At 40.5% G+C, this 19526-nt stretch overlaps 1 protein-coding gene across 2 annotated transcripts in view; it reads right to left on the bottom strand.

Annotated features, from left to right (window-relative positions):
• Nucleotides 1-19526, bottom strand: part of SYT9 (synaptotagmin 9) — a 233927-nt gene that overhangs the window by 171372 nt on the left and 43029 nt on the right. For both annotated transcript variants that reach the window (XM_010339260.3, XM_003919797.4), the window contains exon 2: nucleotides 6899-7250. In XM_010339260.3, coding sequence (XP_010337562.1) covers nucleotides 6899-7250 — 352 coding nt within the window. The remainder of the gene's footprint in view (nucleotides 1-6898; nucleotides 7251-19526) is intronic.

Below are 19526 nucleotides of genomic sequence, written 5' to 3'. Positions count from 1 at the left end.
GCCTCATCCCAGGTGAGGTGGCTCTAGATGGTCAATGGAGGCGGTTTGGAATGCAGTAAATGAGAGGCTCCCAGAGCAAAGGTCTAGAATTTTAGTGCCCTGAGTGACATGAATAAGGACATTGAGGGACGTAGGAATGTGGCAAAGAAAGATCCGTGTCTGAAGCATTCAGTCCTCCGAGTAGGTCTCGGGAGTCCTGTATTTTGGTGTTCTCAGAACTTAATGTGCACAATGAATGGTAAAAAAACGTGGACCCCCCAAGGACAGTGGGTCAAAAGGAAGGTTGAGAGATGATCTCCTCTACACAAGTAAGCCACATTCTAATGCTGTTACAGAGAAGCTGGCTGCTGGGGTTGGAACTCTCAGCTTCCTCCACCTCCCATTCTCTCTCTGGGTGGGCAAAGGCTATTTTCCTCTCATGGAAGAGACAACAAAGAGAAATTAAAGATTAAACTTGGCTACCCCAAACTAAGTTGGAAAACAGCAGTTGAAGCTGTGGAAAGATTGAGCTCAAACATAATTAACAAAATGTGCAAAGTAGATTTTCCATAAGAAACTCAGAAAGATACTTTCATACCTGGAGAAATCTGAGCCTTGTGCTGAGTTGCAGCCAGAGGTCAGGAAGGGTCAGAAGCCCAGAGTTACAGGGTTTTCTCCTCCTTTCCTTTCCTCAAATGTGAATTAACCAGTCTCAGCTCTAAGTTAGTTAGTCCCTGAACTATCACGCAAAAAGCCAACTGCGTCAATCAGATCTTAAGAGACAGGACATAACGACAATTCAACAAATTCGAATTTGCAAAGCAAAGTGTCAAATAAGGTGGAAGGTACAGAAGAGAAAAATGTAGTCACTGTCTTGAAGGAAATAGCTGTCCAGGTAGGCGATAAGATGGTCCCCCCAACCACATAACTATAAAGTGGGGCAGAAAGATTAAGTACAGATCAGGGATTAGAAAGTCCTAGAAGAGGGAGAAAGGCCTCTGGCTGAGGAAATTTTTATGAAGGAGGTGATACTTGAGGTGGGCCTGCCTACTTAACTTGGTTGCATCCTTAGCCACGTCCAAGCTGATGCTATAGACTTCAATATGGACATTAACTCCATTTTCATCTTGGTCCCAGCTCTCTAGCAGGATGGGACTTTCAGCTCTTCTGCCCCAGTACCTTTTTCAGATTCCCTCACATACACTGCATCTTTGAGTCCAGACTCTGTATAAGCCAGCACTCAGATCCCCAACACCCCATCCATCTCGGGCTTTCATGTGCAGCCATGAACAAGTGCACCCTAATGTATGCTCCTTCAGTGTAGTGGCCCATCTCAGAGGTGAAATATGACCCGTGCTTTCCCTGGTTCTTGGGCACCAGTGTTTGCCAGGCTTCAGGATCCAAGGAGAGAAAAGATAGAAGCGAATTGTTGTTTCAGAAATGTTACTGGTTTCTTTCCTATGTTCAAGTCAAGGCAGGAAATTGTGGAAACAGTGGAGAAAGGATCTTGTTTTTCTTCTTCAAAAATCCCCTTGATCATGAAGAAGAGAGGGTTGGTCTGTCCTGAACCACAGGCAGACACAGAAGAAGGGGAAATCCTGGATAGGGACAGACGCAGTTAGTAGACTACAAGGGCAGGAGGAAGTGGAAATCTGAGGCTTTCTTGGCCTGAAGATTCGAGGGCTTCCAGCATAAGTGAGATAATGAAGACAGGCATCAGGCCTTGGGGCCAGTGGACGTGTGTGGTCAAGTATTAGGTGGATACACTGAGGCAAGACTTGCTTCCTCCCATTCTCTCCCAATTTAAACAGATTTGAAACCTTGAATATTTTATCCTTTACAACCAAGATGAGACTTTGTTCAACAAAACTTTCTCTATAGTATCTCATGTCATATAACTCTTTTCATTCCCATTGATCCCAGCTGAGTTCAGGCCCTCTGACAGGCCCCTGTCTTCATCACTGTTCCATGCATCTTATATATTCTTTCCAGATTCATCTTCTAAAGAACAAATTGAGACTTCAGTGTGTATAATTGGCCTCTTGCTATAGGTATTTTGAGAGCAGGATTATATATTTTTTCTCTCTTCATTGCCACCACCTAATACTGAATTTTGCACATAGAAAATGCTTAATATCTGTGTCTAGAGTAAATACAGAAATGCTATGAAGAAAATAATTTCTCATAATTTTAATCCCCGTAGAGAAAACACTCATTTACATATCGTTTCAGGGTCTCATGGAAGTTGAGATAGGTCTAGGCAACTTCCACTTTTGAAGCAGTTAGCTTATTTAAATATGAAGAAATAACCATGATTCAAGAGTTATGTTTTAGATGTTTACATTGAACCAATGTTCTCACGACACAAAAATATAACTTAATAGAAATGTGCTACTCATAGCATAATTACAACATTTAAGTTTTGTGTACTATTTACTGGAGTTGTGGCCAGTCATGGGACCTAAATTTAGAGTGTGATGGTTATCTTCCTCTTTCAATTCTGTCAACATATTTTTATAAATCTATGGAGTTGCTTAATTCAGAGATAGGGTCAAACACCTAATGTGGGGCTCTTAATGAACATGAGACCTGGGACAAATGGCCTTCTACCAGCCTCACCATTACAGGCTCCACTCAGTTATACTTCTGGCCCTTTGCCATTCTTGTCAGATGAGCAAGAGAAAAGTGGCCTGATACTCACCAACATATTCTGTCAGTCATTCATGGAAAGAAGTTCTCCATGTGCCAAGGGTTGCTAGGGGCTGGATAGACAACAAGAAACAAAACAGGTGTGGTCTCTGGGCTCACAGAACTCAGTCTAGAGGAGAGTACAAGCAATAAATAATCACTTAAAATAATTTAATCCTGGGTACAGTGGCTCATGCCTGTAATCCCAGCACTTTCAGAGGCTGAAGCGGGCAGATCACGAGGTCAGGAGTTTGAGACCAGCCTGGCCAACATGGTGAAACCTCATCTCTACTAAAAAATACAAAGATTAGCCGGGCATGGTGGCACGTGCTTGTAATCCCAGCTGCCTGGGAGGCTGAGGCAGGAGAATCACTTGAACCCAGGAGGTGGAGGTTGCAGTGAGCCGAGATCATGCCACTGCACTCCAGCCTGGGCAACAAGAGCTAAACTCCTTCTGAAAAATGATAATAATAATAACAATTTAATCCCGTGAAGGAGTGAAAACAAGGCAATTCAAGAGAGAATTACAAGTGGGAAGGAACGGGGAACAGAACACAGCCTTCAGATAGGGTGGCCGGGGAGACCTTTCTGAGAAGGTGATATTTCACCTAAGGCATTGGGGAAGTAAGGGACCTGAGAAGGGGGAAAAAAAAAAAAGGAAAACCGTTTCTGGCTGAGGGAACAACATGTGTGAAGACCTCAAGGTAGGAAGGGACTTGGGAAGCTGAAGGAACTAAGAGAGAGGCTAGTGTAGCGACAGTATAACGAGCTTCTTCCATGCAGTCTCCTATTGAATTCATGTTAAAAGTGTCCCCTAGGGTTCTGCAACACGGTGGCCCTGGCCATAGGTAAGGCTGGAAGCAGACTGTGCAGTATTATCATGCAGGGCCTTAATAGACTTGATAAGGAGTTTGTGGTGCGGTAATTGAAATTTTTGAAAAACCGAAGTGTTACATAAGAAATTTGAGAAGACTTAAAAAAACAGGATGAACTTTCATCTTAGGACATGAATCAGGAAATGGATTAGATGGCCTTTCAAGGTTCCTTCTATTTTGGGGATCCAGGGATTTTCATACATTTGGAGTAGAGAACTTTATAAAGCTCTGGTATTAAAAAATTCTGAGAAAATTAAAACATTTACACTTCCAGCATATTGGGTCACTGTACAAAAGGGATTTCATTCAAATCAAAAAGAATTAACAGGAATTTTGGGTGATACTAATAGTCACTGAGGTAGCTAGACACAGAATCCTAACATGCTTGATCTTGAAAGAACAGCAGAAAGTCATTCTGACCAGACACATTTTTAGAAGATAAGACAAAGCCATCTTTCAGACATTCCAAAAAGGCATTGTGTCAGCCAAACATGTCCAGAACAAAACCAAGCTGAAGAGGCCAGGTGAGGTTGAGATTTTTGATGTAAATTCTGCAACAGAAACTGTGCCAATTGCAAGGATCCTGAAGACATCTTTAAATGGAGGCTATACCTTAGGTGCACTGGGAACCCTGAGATAACGGTTGCCCTGAGACAGTGACAATGGCTGCAGGATGGAAGCAGTAAGGAAGACAGTGTCGGCAGGACGAAAGTAAAAGAGCATAATGAGAAAGAAAGGAGAAGAAACAGTAACTGGAAAAGCAGACTGTTTAGAGCTGTCTCAGCAAAGGTTACCTTTCCCCTCCCTAAATATGGTTGTCAAAAATGTTACTTAAAGAAGAATGGTAAAAATGCTTTGAGGCAGAAAGGAAATCTCATTCCTTTTTTCCATTTTGTTAGCAAAAAGTATGTACATGTGTGTGCATTTTCTCATGATGCAACACAATTCCCAAAGAATTAGAAGAACCATGCACTGATCTTATTGTGGTGAGATCCTGAGACAAGGATATGTATTTCCAGACAGACCCCATAAAACTAGGTCAGTAGCAATTTAGGTATGAATGTTTTAAATGCATAACAATGAAAATTGTCAGTATTAGGTCGGATGCAGCCAGAAAGAGTAGTTTTTTTATGGTAGTTCAGATATTGCTAAACCTGATTTTTGCCATCAGAAAAGATAATGTAATTGCATGCCTCCCAAACTAAAATAAATTTGAACACAGAGTGCATTTTACAGGGATAATCCCTTCACTCTACCTCTTTGTTTTTTTCCTTCTATCCAATTTCTACAAATCAGTAGTGACGATAACAGTTTTTATTTTTTAAGCAAATACTTACGGATATGCAGAGTATTGATATACTTTTCCAGTATAAATATTGTGATAATTATAGTGGCATAATTGCTATCAGTTTGTTAGAATTATGGCAGAGCTTTCAGATCAAACCTAATAAGGTCACAGCACGTACTACCACTACATATCGGAGGAACCTAGACTAGAAAAGTTACATGCAGAATAGAACGAAATAGGAGACAATTTCGATGGAAATTTCAATGGAGGCTCCATCTAAAAGGCTCTAGTTATTGAAACACTGAAAGGATTTGATTATGAGTCTGCACATTGCATGAGCTTTGTGACAGCATCAAACAGAGTTCTAGTTATATTTAAGTCTTAAATCTGAAGATAAATCCTAGTGATAAAATCTGAGGATTTCTTCTAAATCAAATGGCAAACAACTACCCATCTCCTCACAGAGGAATATTTTAGATTTGCCTCTTTGATTCAGAATTGGAAATGATGCAAAAATAAGTTTCTAAAACAATCAAATTATAAACTGGCATATTCCATCCCACTTAATGAGAATGAGTGGAGCCTCTAGGATAAACTCAATTAACATGAAAAGGGTAAAGTCTTATTTCTGTTTCTGGAGAACAAACAGTAAAGATTCCTAAAAAATACCTCCAAACTATGCTTATACTTTCCAAATAACAGCACATGCTATTCCTCTAGCCATCACTCAGGCCAATATTTTCATTCTAAAGAGAGCTGCTTCCTGAGTCTCTTTTCCGAAAATCTCTTATTGAAAAATGAGTTTTTATATCCAGTGATTTAGAACTGTCTGTTTAGCCTCAAACACAATTTTGTGCAATGTCTGAGCCGTGGGAGAGGCCATAATAGCAATACTAACAGCAAAATGGCAGCTCACATTTTGGAGTATTTACTAGGTGCCAGGCTTGTGCAGCACATGTTATCATTTCAGTCTTAAAACCACCTACAAATCAGTACTATCTATTCCTCTTTTGAGGAAGAGGAAATGGACACATACGGAGTTTTAAATAATTTGTTCAATTTTACACGTGTAAGTAAAGGCAATTCATTTGACTTCAGAGACTGCACCTTTTATCACTGCATTATGTTATTTCTCTACTGATGAAGAGCAGAAAGCATCCAGACAATGAAAAGAGAGTGATCCAGGCCTGGTTACTCTGTAACCCTCCCAAAGGCTGGAGATGGACAAAGACCTCCAGCCACACCGTGGAGTCTGAAGAGAGCCTGTGCATAACTGTTAGGATAGGTGAGATGCACAGGGAATAAATTTTACAGCAGTAGGAGGGCAGCAGGGAAGAATGGTTAAGAACTCAGATTCACCTGTAATCCCAGCACTTTGGGAGGCTGAGGCAGGTGGATCACGAGGTTGAGATCGAGACTATCCTGGTCAACATGGTGAAACCCCGTCTCTACTAAAAATACAAAAAATTAGCTGGGCGTGGTGGCGCGTGCCTGTAATCCCAGCTATTCGGGAGGCTGAGGCAGGAGAATTGCCTGAACTCAGGAGGCGGAGGTTGCGGTGAGCCAAGATCGCCCCATTGCACTCCAGCCTGGGTAACAAGAGTGAAACTCTGTCTCAAAAAAAAAAAAAAAAAAAAGAACTCAGATTCTTGTGTTGGTTGAACCAGGGTTCCAACCCTGACCTGGGTGTTTACATATATGACTTTTTAAAAAATTTAATCTCCTTGACTTAAGTTTCTTCAACTGTAAAATAAAAGTGATAATAGTATACATCTCATGCTAAGCTGCGAGCTATAACAAAATATGAATATAAAGTTCTTACAGAGTACTTCACACATGCTAAGTCTTAATATGTTAACTATTATTTTTATGAACTAAGTAAAGACCAGGAAGGGCTCAGGAACCTAACTTCAGCATAGGAAGCATGGGGTTTCCCCATAGTTATGTCTCTGATACAGAAGGGAAATCGAAAAGGTTATAGGCTCCTTGATCAATTAGTGCTACTGTTGCCAGAGAGGAAAATGGGGTGGTTCTTGCTTGCATTCAGAAACGAAGAGGCATTACTAACCGAACCGACGAGGTTGGCTCTGTGACTTGGCGCTGCACACGGATTCCATGGGCACAGTTCTCCTGAACTCCTGTCTGGGTGGAGAGGGGAATGTCAGGGGAGGTGTGGCTGATCTTCATGGAGGAGTCAGGGCAGGGCGTGGGAGGGTCTAGGAAGTCCTCGCTGTTCTCCTGCTCATTGGTCTCTGTGTCCATGTAGTTAAGAGGCTCCTGGTTGTTGTCTTTGCTACCAGAAGGCAGGCCTCGTTCTCGCCACGGAACCCAGCAGAGTTTCCAAGACACGAAGAGAGACACACCAAAGAGAGCAAGACCACAGGCAGTTACCACAAGGGTCAGCAGGCTCACTGAGATATCTGCAAAGAAGCAAAGATCAAAAGTCAGTGTGATCATTCCCCCCATGCCCACCTATTGCATAGGGTGGGCAGAATGACCCTCTCATCCATTCATCCCTCGGGTGCTGACTATGGAAGGCCACGCTGGGGCGCACAGCTGGGTTACTTGATTCTGGGGCAGTGACAATGAGAATTCATACACAAACCATAGGACCCGTGAGCAAAAACACACAGGAGGTAACATGGCATGCAGGCCATGTTTAGAAACGATAAGCAGCCTGCTATGGCAAGAAAATGAATATATTCATGGGAACTAGAACGCCCTTCAAGTCAAATAAGACTCTATCCCACAGGCAGCACCAATCATTAATGTTTTTTGAGCAGGGCAGTTTCAAATGTCCTTAAAAATTACTCTGTCATTTTAGAGAGCTGTATAATATAATTGAGGAATTGTGTAAGTCACAACTTCCTAAATTAAGAGAAACCAGAGTGCTTTTTTTTTTTGGTTCTATTTTTCCTATTAACTTTTAAGGTTCTAAGCAAAATGAAGCTCAAGTCTTCTGTGGATTTTGCAGCTACGAGAACAACTGCCACTCAGTGGCAGATCCTCAGGACCCAGGGCAGAATATTGTAGTTGGGGTTTCCACAGTAGCATACCCTAAAACAATTATTCAAGGGCAAAGCATTATTTAGAAGGAGAAAGGGAAGCCAGTAAAAGGTACATTATCAAGCCAGTTCCTACAGTAGGGGAGTAAAGATTAAGCCTGCTGGGGAGGCCTAATACACCTCAGATACACTCTACCCAAATGGCAAAGGATCCAAGGTATTACACATTAGCTCTCCTTAGTTGTTAATTTGAGGGCATTTCCCAAAGGGCATTAAATTCCCATTATTTGAAATCTGCAGCCCAGATTAACAAAGTAAGCTCCAGTGGTCAGGAACATCCCACATTGAAATCAATGCAGAGGCTGCACTGGAGGTCAACAGGCACACACTGAAGTGGTTAGGGGATACGGCAGGTCATCGCAGCATCTGCTACATGGATCATGGACCACAGCCCCATGGGTTCAGCAAGTCTTGGCAGTACAATATCCAGTGACTATGCCCCTAAGGTTCAAAACAGCTCACCCACTCCAGGCTTCTGCCCCAGGCTACAGCAGAGCCAGGGAGGCTGAGCATCAATCTGAAGGCATTTCTGGCACTATGGTGGCTGTAAAATCTTTATTTTAAAGGACAACCCTTCCTGTCATTACTGTGCTTCGTTACACTCAGGATCCCCAAGGATTCTCCCCAGGATTTGCCTCTACTGACCATCATTAATATTTGCATTGCTTCAACCAAAGTTTTCTGAATGCCTACTACATGCTGAGTACTATGCTAAGCTCTGGAGATACAATGAGAAACATGATAGGTGCATACCATGTCTTCACAGATTCATATTCTAATGAAGGAGAAAATTAGAAACGAGTCATTTGGTACTCACAATTTTTACTATGCACAGCACTGCCAACATATCATGATCTGTGACAAAGTTGTATTTTTGCTGAAGCATGCATGGGAACCCCTCCTGCAAGTCACTTACCTACTGAGTCAAGCTGAACAACTACTATCCATGTGCTTTTCAACATGACTCTGACAGCCCTTGGTCATTCTTGTGAACTGATAAAACTGTTTATCAAAAACTGCTCTTAAAAGAAACCCAGCTGCCAGGGCTGGTGATGGATTTAACGTATTTCTTCTATGCCTCCCAATCAATCTTCACCCTTTCAGTGAAACAATATTATATCTCTGTTTGAAAATACTGGGGTTAAAGTTTCAATAAGGGTAACTGTGCAAAACTTTTTCACTTTTACCTCCTCAAATCCCATGGAAATGGGATAAGCAATAGAAAATAAGAAAGAACATCACCAATTCATCAGTTAACCAGTAACTTTGAGGAATGTCTGGAATTGTTTTAAAAGAAAAGCCCATCAGTGGGAACATTTAATACAGGCAAATGAAGGGAAACTGAGAGAAATTTAAAATCCCAGGTGCAGAGCGACAGGCAGGGGTGGGGAACAGAGAGTGGAGTCAGTGAGGACAAAGTAAAAGGGGCTAGGTAGGATACCTCACGGAGCCTAACGTGAGGTGGGGGAGGGGCATGGTTTGACCCCAGACTCCACCTGGTTCTGACCACTCACACAGGAGAGTAGAGAACATGCTGGTGCAGACCTCTATGATGGGTGATAGTGCTGGGGGACCAGGAAGAAGGAAACCCTGTCCCAGGTAATCAGGCTGCAAACATTGATCCCCACCTTCTCCAACACAAAACAGGCTCTACATAGCAGTGAAATCCCTTAATACATTCTGTAATCTAAATGGAGACAAAACTTCTGTACATTCTGTTAATCACTTCAACTCTGTCCTGAGATAGACACTGATAGGAGACCACCAGCAAAGGGTGGAGGAGGGGAACATTGGGAGGACGTAGGATATAGGAATGTGATGAGATAACTGTATTATTACAAATAGTCACTGTGTCCTATCACAGGGCTCCTCTCCAAGGGAGAAGCATAAATCCCAATCCCCAATGTTGGTCTTGGCTGTATGACTTGCTCTGGTCAGTGAAATACGAGTGAACACGGCCCATGCCACCTTGAAGCAGAGGTCCCTTGTGCTCCCACCTTCTGCATGAGAAGAGCTCTCAGATAAGAGCTGATCGTCCAGCCTGACTGCCATAATGAGAAGACTTGTGGCATTATCCCAAAGTGCAAAGCAAGGAGAAAGCTAAAACATAACTGACAACCTGGGGCAAAGCTACAGCTGACCCACAGATCCATTAGCAAAACCTAAATATTTAGTGTATTAAGTAACAGGATTTTAAAGGAATGTTGCCACAACAGCAACAACAAAAGCTAATTTATGTGATCATATAATTTACTGCCCAAAGCTGGGACACGTTTAGGAGAGACAAGGGGTTATATTAATAATTACATGGGGATAAGATGCTTAGGATTGTCCAGGGAAAATTAGGATATAGGGTCATCATAAATGTAAGAACCCCATGTGACCTCTGAACTCATCAGCTTTGCACAACATGACCTCTCAGGTTTCACTTGGCATAGAGAGCATATTGAGTAAAATGAAGTTCTGCCTCACTTTTAACCAGTAACCACAGGACCTCTGACCCAGTTCAAGAACAATTCCAGCTTGTTAGTTGTCTACAGCTCTTGCACTCACCAACCAGCCTGCTTGAAATCCAGTCATGGGGGATCCAGAAGAGCAGAGGTCTTGTCCATCTCAACACTGAGTGCCAAGAATCTAAAAGAGTTCCTGGCACATAGTAGGCATTCAGCAAGTGATAAAGTCTGAGGAGCCCTGTACCATCTGCTATGTCTACCTTGGATTATTGTTGTGTGGGTTGTGGCCTGTAAGCCTTAGGGGGCACCAGTTACATTCATAGTCATTATACATTTTTGTACATGTTGTTATTTTTTAAATTATGGCAAATAGCAGGAGTGGGTTTTTTTCTGATTTACACAAAGGTGTTGTGTAAGTTGGCAGTAGCCCAGAGAGAAATGCCTGCAGGAAACACCACTGGTGACCTACACAGCCACACCAGACACCAAGCATAATTGTCCTCACTAATGTTTACAAATAGCTGAGTATGCCTTCTAGATAGTACATTTGTACCTTTCTCTCTCTCTCTTTTTTTTTGTTTGTTTGTTTTTTGTTTTTTTTCAGAAACAGGTGCTAGAAAGCTACTTCAGCATCACTAAGGCCATACTTCCCACCTCCGGCCCATGACCTCCAAAGTTGGAGAGGGAACATCAGCTTAGAATCACAAGATGTTATTTCTTCAGTTAGGTGGTAGGTACATGGCCATTTGTTTTATTATTAATTTTTATATGTGTTCATTAGATATATTATTGTCATTTATGGTACATCTCATTTTAAAAATTGAAAAATATATGACATGAAAAATAATCATGAGGTAATTTTTCTAAAGAATGTGAATAGCATAATTAGTCCTTTTTCCCAAAAGTCAAGGTAATAACTAGATAGTCACTCAGGGATGAAAAGAGGCAAATGGCAACCCAGTTCTGATCCGAATCCCTAGAAGTATTGCTGCTTTGGGGGTGATTGTGCATAAAGCTATACTCAGAGCTGACATAGGAGTGCAGTCTTCTCAGGGAAGGTGTGGCACTGGATGTCCTGTAATCACGCCTGTTTGTCAAAAACCTCTTCTAGTGGCTATTAGCCCTAGCCAAAAGACATGATGTATTGTAGCAACATCTCTGGCATACCAGATAGAAGACATCATGATACCTTGGACCCAGCAGACATTCCAGCTGGACACCTATAATTCTAGGGGATTCCTGCAAGTGTGTTTTTTTTTTTTTTTTTTTTTTAAAGTGAACCTGTTTCAGAGTGGCAGTGACTACTGGCCAACAAGTAAAAAACTTAGCCCACATACTCACATGGATGTGAAAAATTGGTTATCTTCCTAAAATTTGAAGGGCCAGGAAAAACACATAAACAGACAATAAAAGAAAAGTCATGGAACAAATGGGCAAATCAACACCTCAAAAGAGGGTAACCAAGCTGAGCCATCAAAATAAATGGTCCCTGACATGAAACGAATTACAGTAATGCAAGAGGCAAATTAATTCATGTACTGACATTTATAAAACAGCAACCAAGGGTGAGAATTATGACTGCAGCAGTAACTAGAAAAAGACACCCTTGAGATCCAATCTGATCTAACAGTAAAATAATGTAATTGGTGAAATAGAAGAAAAATTCAGTAGAAAGCAAAGTCAAGGAACATGTGCCTGAATGTAGACTGAGAAAAACAAAACCAAGCAAAACAGAGACTTGGGAAATTTAAATGAAAAATATGATATGTAGAGTATCCATTCAGGAGGTCCAATATTTAAATTTTCCAGAAGTGAGAACAGAGAATGAGAGAATGAAGGTAAAAGTCATCAAAGAAAAAAAACCAAGTCCCCTAGAACTGAAGGACAAGTGCACAGGGGTCCACTGAGCACCTATAATAAAATATCACTACCTTGGTTGCGTTATTGTGAAATTTCAAAACATGAAGATTAGAGAAAGTCACAAAACTTAAGAGACAACATGAATCTGGAAAAATAACAAAGAAATGGGAACTACAGTGGCAACAGACTTTTCACCAGAAACCATAGGTAACTGAATAATGCCTGCAAACTTCTGAGAAAAAATTACATTCAACCTAGAATTCTGTACTCAAATACACTATCAATAAAGTGTGAGGGCTGAAAAAGCCACCTTTCAAAACAAGTCAGAAAAAATATTTTTTATGTATTTATCATAGCAAGTTACTTGAGGATGAATGTAGGAGATTAAAATGAGACAGAAAACACACATACAGGAAAAACTGTATTCAAGTTGGAAGACTGGTGGACAAAAGTCCCAGCATGGGAGCTGAGCAACAGGCCTAGAGAGGAGCCAGTCCAGCCTGGAGCAGTTATGTGATTGGGTTTAAAACATCACACAACTAAGACACATTTATGAAACAAGAAACATTTGATTTTAAAATGTAATGACATTAGAGTTTATTGTTATTTTAGGTATAATTATTGTATTGTGGTTATGTGTTCTAGATATATGTAGAAATGGTCAAATGATATGTCCACAATTTGCTTCACATTATAGATAAAATAACATTAATTATGAATTGATAATTGTTGAAACTGAGTTTTGAGCCATAGAGTTTATTATATTAACCTCTCTACTTTTAAATATGTTTGTCAATTTCCTGATGGAAAGTAAAAATAAAACAAGTTTTGGTAGGCGGCATCTCTGACTTCAAGCATAGATATTCTTATTTAGTATGTCTTGGGTGAGGTCCATAGTCTCCATTTTTAGCAAGCATCTCAACTCTCTGAATAAGTATAATCTCTCTCTCTCTCTCTCTCTCTCTCTCTCTCTCTCTCACACACACACACACACACACACACACACACACATGTTCAGAATACAAGATGTTTTTCTGATCCTCAGATAATTGCGCCTGGGTGGGGGGGGTCCTAATAAATATAATACTGGGAAGTTTAGTTAGAAAATTAGCCCATGGAGAACTTGAGGGTATCAATGGTGCTTTGTAGGGAGGTGATAATGTAATTAGATAATGGAAACAGGTGGGATCAGACAGCTCTGATGATAAGCGTTTCAGATTGCTGAACCAATGAGGAAACACTGTATTAAAAGAAATCGTACAGATAATCCAGAACAATTCATGCCACAATTACCTCATCAATATCCCTTTCACGTAACTACAAAGGCTTCATTTAATATCCTATTTTCTGTATTTTTAAACTTTACAAAATGAATGTGTCCTGCTTTTGCAATTTAAAAAGATAATATTCCTGTGAAACTAAAACTTCTCTAAAAATTAAAGTCTATTCAAATAAAAAGAAAGAAGGAGGAGGAGGAGGAGGAGGAGGAGGAGGAGGAGGAGGAGAAACAGGAGGCAGAGAGAGAGAGAAGGAGGAGAAATTGTTGAGTTCAAGAATCACAACATTCTGAAATTATCCAGTGAAGGAGAACTTAGCTCCATACACATCTCAACAGGTCAGATGACATTCTCTGAGAGGTGAATTTGCAACATTTGGATAAGAGGCATATAATAGATTCCAGTTTAAATCAGATACTTGGTGTTTTAATGATTGAACTTAAGTCATCTGGTAAATGCAATACTGCAGAAACATTGTTCTTTAGTGATACTACAGGTACCATATCACAGTAGTTGCAAAAATAGGTTATAGAATTACACAATCAAGATCTACATTTCAACACTGTGTAACCATAGATAAATTTTCCATATCTTGTTTTGTTATAGTAACATTGGGATAATAATGGTATCTATTTCTTGGGGTTTCAGTGAATATTTAGAAAGGTAGCAGTGCTCACTAAATACAAGTTATTGTTTGTGTTTTTTTTTTTCATGAGGTATCTCAGGATTTGGCTGCTCCATATTGAGACTTACTGTGAATAAATAATCACTTTGATTACTACATACTGAGGCCTCTGGCAGCTTTAAAAAACAATATCAGGTTCTCAACAGGTGCTTATTGAACTGAATTATTGAGGACAAGAGAAGGAGCTTCTATTGAGTACCTGATATTTACTATGTATTGAATTAGGGATATAAAATAAATAAAATTAATCCTTGCCCTCAAGGAACTACTAGTCAAGAGAATTTCAAGAGTGCTAGTCACAATTTATAGAGTAACACTATAGTCTAGAAGTCAGGCATACATAAACCAATATATAAAGTTCAGAGATGGCTTTTCATAAGACTAACAGGAATTGGTTCCAAGAAGTGGGGATGCTGCTGAAACAAATACCTAAAAATATGAAAGCAGTTTTGAAATTACATAATGGGTAGAAGTTGGAAGAATTTTGGAGTGCATGCTTGAAAAAGCTTACACTGCCATAATGGACCATTAAGATCAATGCTGGTAAAGTCTCAGAAATCTCAACATCCAATGTAACAGTATTAGGAGGTGGAGTCTTCAAGAGCTGATAAAGTCACGAAGGTGAAGCCCTCATGAATGGGGTAAGTGCCTTCATAAAAGAGACTTGAGAGAGTTCCCTCACTTCTTCTACTATGTGGGGACACAGAAAGTATGCTGGTGCCTTGGTTTTGAATTTCCCAGTCTCTAGAACTGTGAGAAACAATTTTCTGTTGTTTATAAGCCATCTAGTCCATGGCATTCTGTTATAGTAACCCAAATAGACTAAGACACCATAGATGAGGAGTGTCAAATCCTACTTATTACTATTTCTCTTATACAAAGGTAAAACCCAGGTCATCTGTCACGTGGCCAAAAGACTTCACCAGGAGAAAGAGAAAGTGAGGGTTTCCTTCTATGGCCATGCATGTTGCATAGGGCACAACTTGCTGAGTTTTACACGGTGTCCCTGGGAAGCAACTTGTATATTCCAAGTGACCTAAGACCAGCTTTGCCATCATTTATATTTTGTGATCTTGGGTCACTCTTCCTCAGTGATCTTTCTCTGTCATAACAGATTTGGGCATGGTTCTCACATTACGTGGTTCTTGTGAAACTGCCATATGACTTGGGGTACGTAGCAACGTCTGAAACCACTACAGTATTTCTCGTTAGTGACCATAAGTCATTGAGTGCTATTTAACTGAAGGCTAAAGCTTAGGGCCATTCCTGCTTTTCATTCTTGCAGCAGACATGTAGTTCTCTTCACTCTGGCTCATGGCAAAAACTGAAAGGATTAAGGAGCATTTACTTGGGTCTGCAGGGCCATACCATTTTTAAGGCACTGAGCCAGGTAAACAGAGCACTCTGCTGCCTTAAATATAAGCTTGAGGGCTAATAAAATGACTTGGAACATGTAAATTGGCAAATGGGATCAAATATATTTTTTTTCTGTGATCAACATAAAGGGAAGAACATCTAAAATATGACTGTTTCTGGCTGGCTGATTCCTTCTTCAGAAGGCTGCCCAGATGATTCTGCCTATGTTAACTAAGGAGCTGGCCTAAAATTAGCATTGAGAGAACACTTTCTGTTACACCTTCTATTTGCAAAGTGCTGTCTCATCAGTGTGACCAGCTCCTCTTCACACTGGCATCACCACTCCTGCATTGCCCAAATTGGGCAGGGGCTGCTGAAGCCAGACACTGACTGCCTGGAGCCCTATACACTAAGAGCTAGATTTTAGTTTTTGTGTACATAATCTCTGATCTCCAAACCTGTTGCACCTGAGTTTCCACTATCTGCATAACAGGAAGGTTCAGGAATCATTATTAGGTTTGCTGCTGGGTTTCTGCTCTTTTTTTACTCAATCGCTCCAGAAATTATTTAATTGGGGGAAAATCTACTTAAAAACATTTTACACCCACTTAATTAGAATTGCTTGCAAAATCTACAGTGTTTTCTACACTGTTGGATTCTGGTCTGTGCAGTGTAAATGGAAACACTTGCTAGGATTCTTGTAAAATTATAGAAAATCTGACATGCAGGGTGCAAGGTTTTAGACAATTGAGACTTTTTGCCTGAAAAGAACTGTGAAACAAAACTCAAGAACATGTGGGGACTGGGGACTGACCAAAGAGGTCAACAATCCTTTTTGATGTGCCCACAGGAAATGGGATCTTGATCTGCTCTGTAGAGCTGTGTGGAGCTGGAAGGGAATGGGATTCAGGAAATGGAGACCAGCTTTGTTGCCTGCTGTAAGACTTTGGGCTACCTGCACTCTCCTGGGCCATTTCTCACCTCTACAATGGGGGAAGAGATTCCTTCTACCCTGGCTATGCACTTGCATCTATATAAAACCTATCGCAGTGCTTTCATAGTGTTGCCTGAAATTCTTTTTAAGCTTAGCACTACTGTATTGGCTCAATAATTCACACTTCCCACAGGACCCTTTTCCACACTTTTTCAGTCAAAGTCCTTTCCTCAGCCAGATCTTGTCTTGCTTTGATCCAATTCCTATTTTAATCTCCCATCTACCCTGTGGAACAAGATCAAAAGGCTGCTTATAATCACCTTTGTGAATGAGCATTTAGAAAAATCTCATAAAGCAATACATCATGTGGGAAAGTTTCTTCACATTTTTGGCTTCCATGAGAAGTGACTTTTCCCTAAATGTTCCTGCTCATTTCTCTCACCCCTCACATGTCCATTCCAAGGAGAAGTGAGTTTTTTCCTTGATTAGAAAGCCAGGCTCTGTCTTGCCTCTCACTTCTATATGACCTTCACCTTCCTGCACAAGGCATGGTGCAATGTTGGAAAGTTTGTTGTTGCTCCAGACCCGGAGATTGGGCAGACCCCAAGATTGTCTCCTGGCCTTCCTCAGGCATAGCTAGACACTTTCAGAACAAGGTCTTGATCCTTAAACCCCTGGCCCTGCATGTGTTTAGAGAGCACACTGGATACATGCTCTCTGCTAGCTGTGCTTAAGCTGGCATGGACAGAAGACTCCCAGGCTTCTGTTGGCATGAAGAGAGTTACACGGGGAGTTTTGCCCTCCCCCCAACCCCAGAACATGGCAGTTGAACAAGGCACAGGATATATGAGAAAATGACCTGGAGACTGGGTGCAGACTTGTTTTTAAACACATGTGAGATGCTCCCTAGAGGCTTCTCATGGTTCTTGAAACAAGAAGCAGAGCTCTTGGTGAGTACTGGTGAGCTGTTGGGAGCAGTGGGCCAATGCATTTTGTGTGTGAGTATCTGCAGGCTGCTTAGGTTCTAGGCATTTTAGTTTATAATTCTATGACTGTAAAACAATATTTTCTCTTTAAAATTGGAAACTTAAAAAATACTATGCTCAAATAACTCAGCATTTTTATGTGCTGCCCTTTAGAGTTAAAAGACTCTCTTCCAACATCTGATGATTACTGAAACCATGTCCTAACACTTGTATTTTAATTCTACTCTCCTCCACTCTTTCCCCAGCTTTGGACCCTGTGAGTCTGCCCTACATGGACTATAACAAAGGGCTCTCTTGCATTTGGATTCTGTTGAGTTCAACCAAAAGGAGGCCCCTAGAGGGAAACTGGAGGGTGGGGGACAAGCAAAGTTATAGCATTTATTCCTCCATGTTTCTTCCCGCTAAGTCACCACATTGCATATGTCCCTCTACTGAAGGCCATAGCTCTTTTTGGGGGTTCTTTCAGGACTGTGGATAGCAAAGGCTCCCTACTATTACTAGCCCTGGAGTACTGCACCATCCTTCGCTCCTCTTCTTGAATCCTGACCATATCTTTGTAATAAGGTCCTATACTAAACTCTCCTCAAATTACCTAGTTTGACCATATCACCTGTTTCCACTGGGACCCAGACTGATTCACTGTAGACTGAGTTGTTTCCTAACATACAAAATGAGATGAGCTTTTATATATGAAGGGGCTTCCAGATCTTATATTCTCAAATTGTGTGAGAAACCCTATCTCTAAAGTATCTCCTACAACTTAGCATGATGTCTGGCATATCAGGGGAACTCAAATTTAATGAGTGATAAAATTCTAAGCTACATTTTATACCTATTCCTTACTCCACTAAAAAGTATGCTTTAGGAAAAGGAACTGGCAAAGAAGCTGTGTGTTTAAGTATATATACACAACAGGCATTAAGATTACGTTTTCATCATGACTGAAAATGATACAATATTTCATGCTTCTCTAAACATTTAAGACTCCACAGAGACAGACGAGTATAGTAGAAGGAGCACTGGTTCTGGGAGAAGCAGCATGTATTAAATTAACCTCACAACACATTGTTTTGAGCTGCTGCTCATGGAGGTATTACATAACTGGGGCTGGAGTGGCCCATCCAGACTATTTTAGGGAAACTAATCTTCAGGAGAAGTTCTTAGTGCCTGAAGAAATCTCCAAACAGTCTTGCTTCTACGGTCAATATTAACTTTACAAGAGTCTCTCCTGAGAAATACTCCCAAGTCACAAGGTTGCCTAATGTCAGAACAGAGTGGACTCTCGGTTCAAAATTTTCCCTGTTTTTTTTTCCTCATTTCTATCTTGAACCCTCATCTGTGACAAAAGCACAGACTTCGTTCCAACATATAACTCCTTACCTGAAACCCACTTCTATCCCCCAGATCATGGATCTATCTGTGCTGAAAGCATGGTCAGGCTTCGACTATTAGTAATTGGTTAAAAGCATAGGCTCTTGTGTCTTTGTATTCAACTGTCAGCTTTCTGTCAATTTCCTTTTAGCAAATAATTCATGCTACTAATAAAGATGGTCTCTTTTAAATTGTTAATTTTTATCAGGAGTCATGATAGCAGTTGGCATTTATTCATCATTAGAATAATTAATAATGGCATAATTATTCTAAAAATCATTGATCAATAAAGAAAAATAATACTTAAGATTACAATACAGTTTACTCTTAAATGAAACTGGAAGATACAAAGGTTACCAATTCTTTTCAAAAGTGCTCTCCTTAGGCATGCCCTCTCTGAGTTACAGAAATTCTGCATAACAGGCAGTGGACAGAGCTATAGCTATGAGCAGGCCGTGTTTTTTTCCTAAGACATTTCTGTAATCGTCACTTCTCTTTAAACCAAGTAGGGGTTTTTATTCACATTTTTAAAAATTATAGCAAAATATATCTAATATCAAATTTACCATTTTAAAGTATAGTTCAGTGGTAATTAACTACATTCATCCTGTTGTGCTGTGATAGTGGTGATCCACTATCCATCTCCAGAACATTTTCACCATCCCATGTTGAAACTCTGTACCCATTAAATACTAACTCCCCATTCTCC

The sequence above is a fragment of the Saimiri boliviensis genome, chromosome 6 (genome assembly GCF_048565385.1).
Source record: "Saimiri boliviensis isolate mSaiBol1 chromosome 6, mSaiBol1.pri, whole genome shotgun sequence".
NCBI lineage: Eukaryota > Metazoa > Chordata > Mammalia > Primates > Cebidae > Saimiri > Saimiri boliviensis.
Note: the sequence above shows the minus strand (reverse complement) of the source record. Positions and strands in the feature narration are given on the sequence as shown.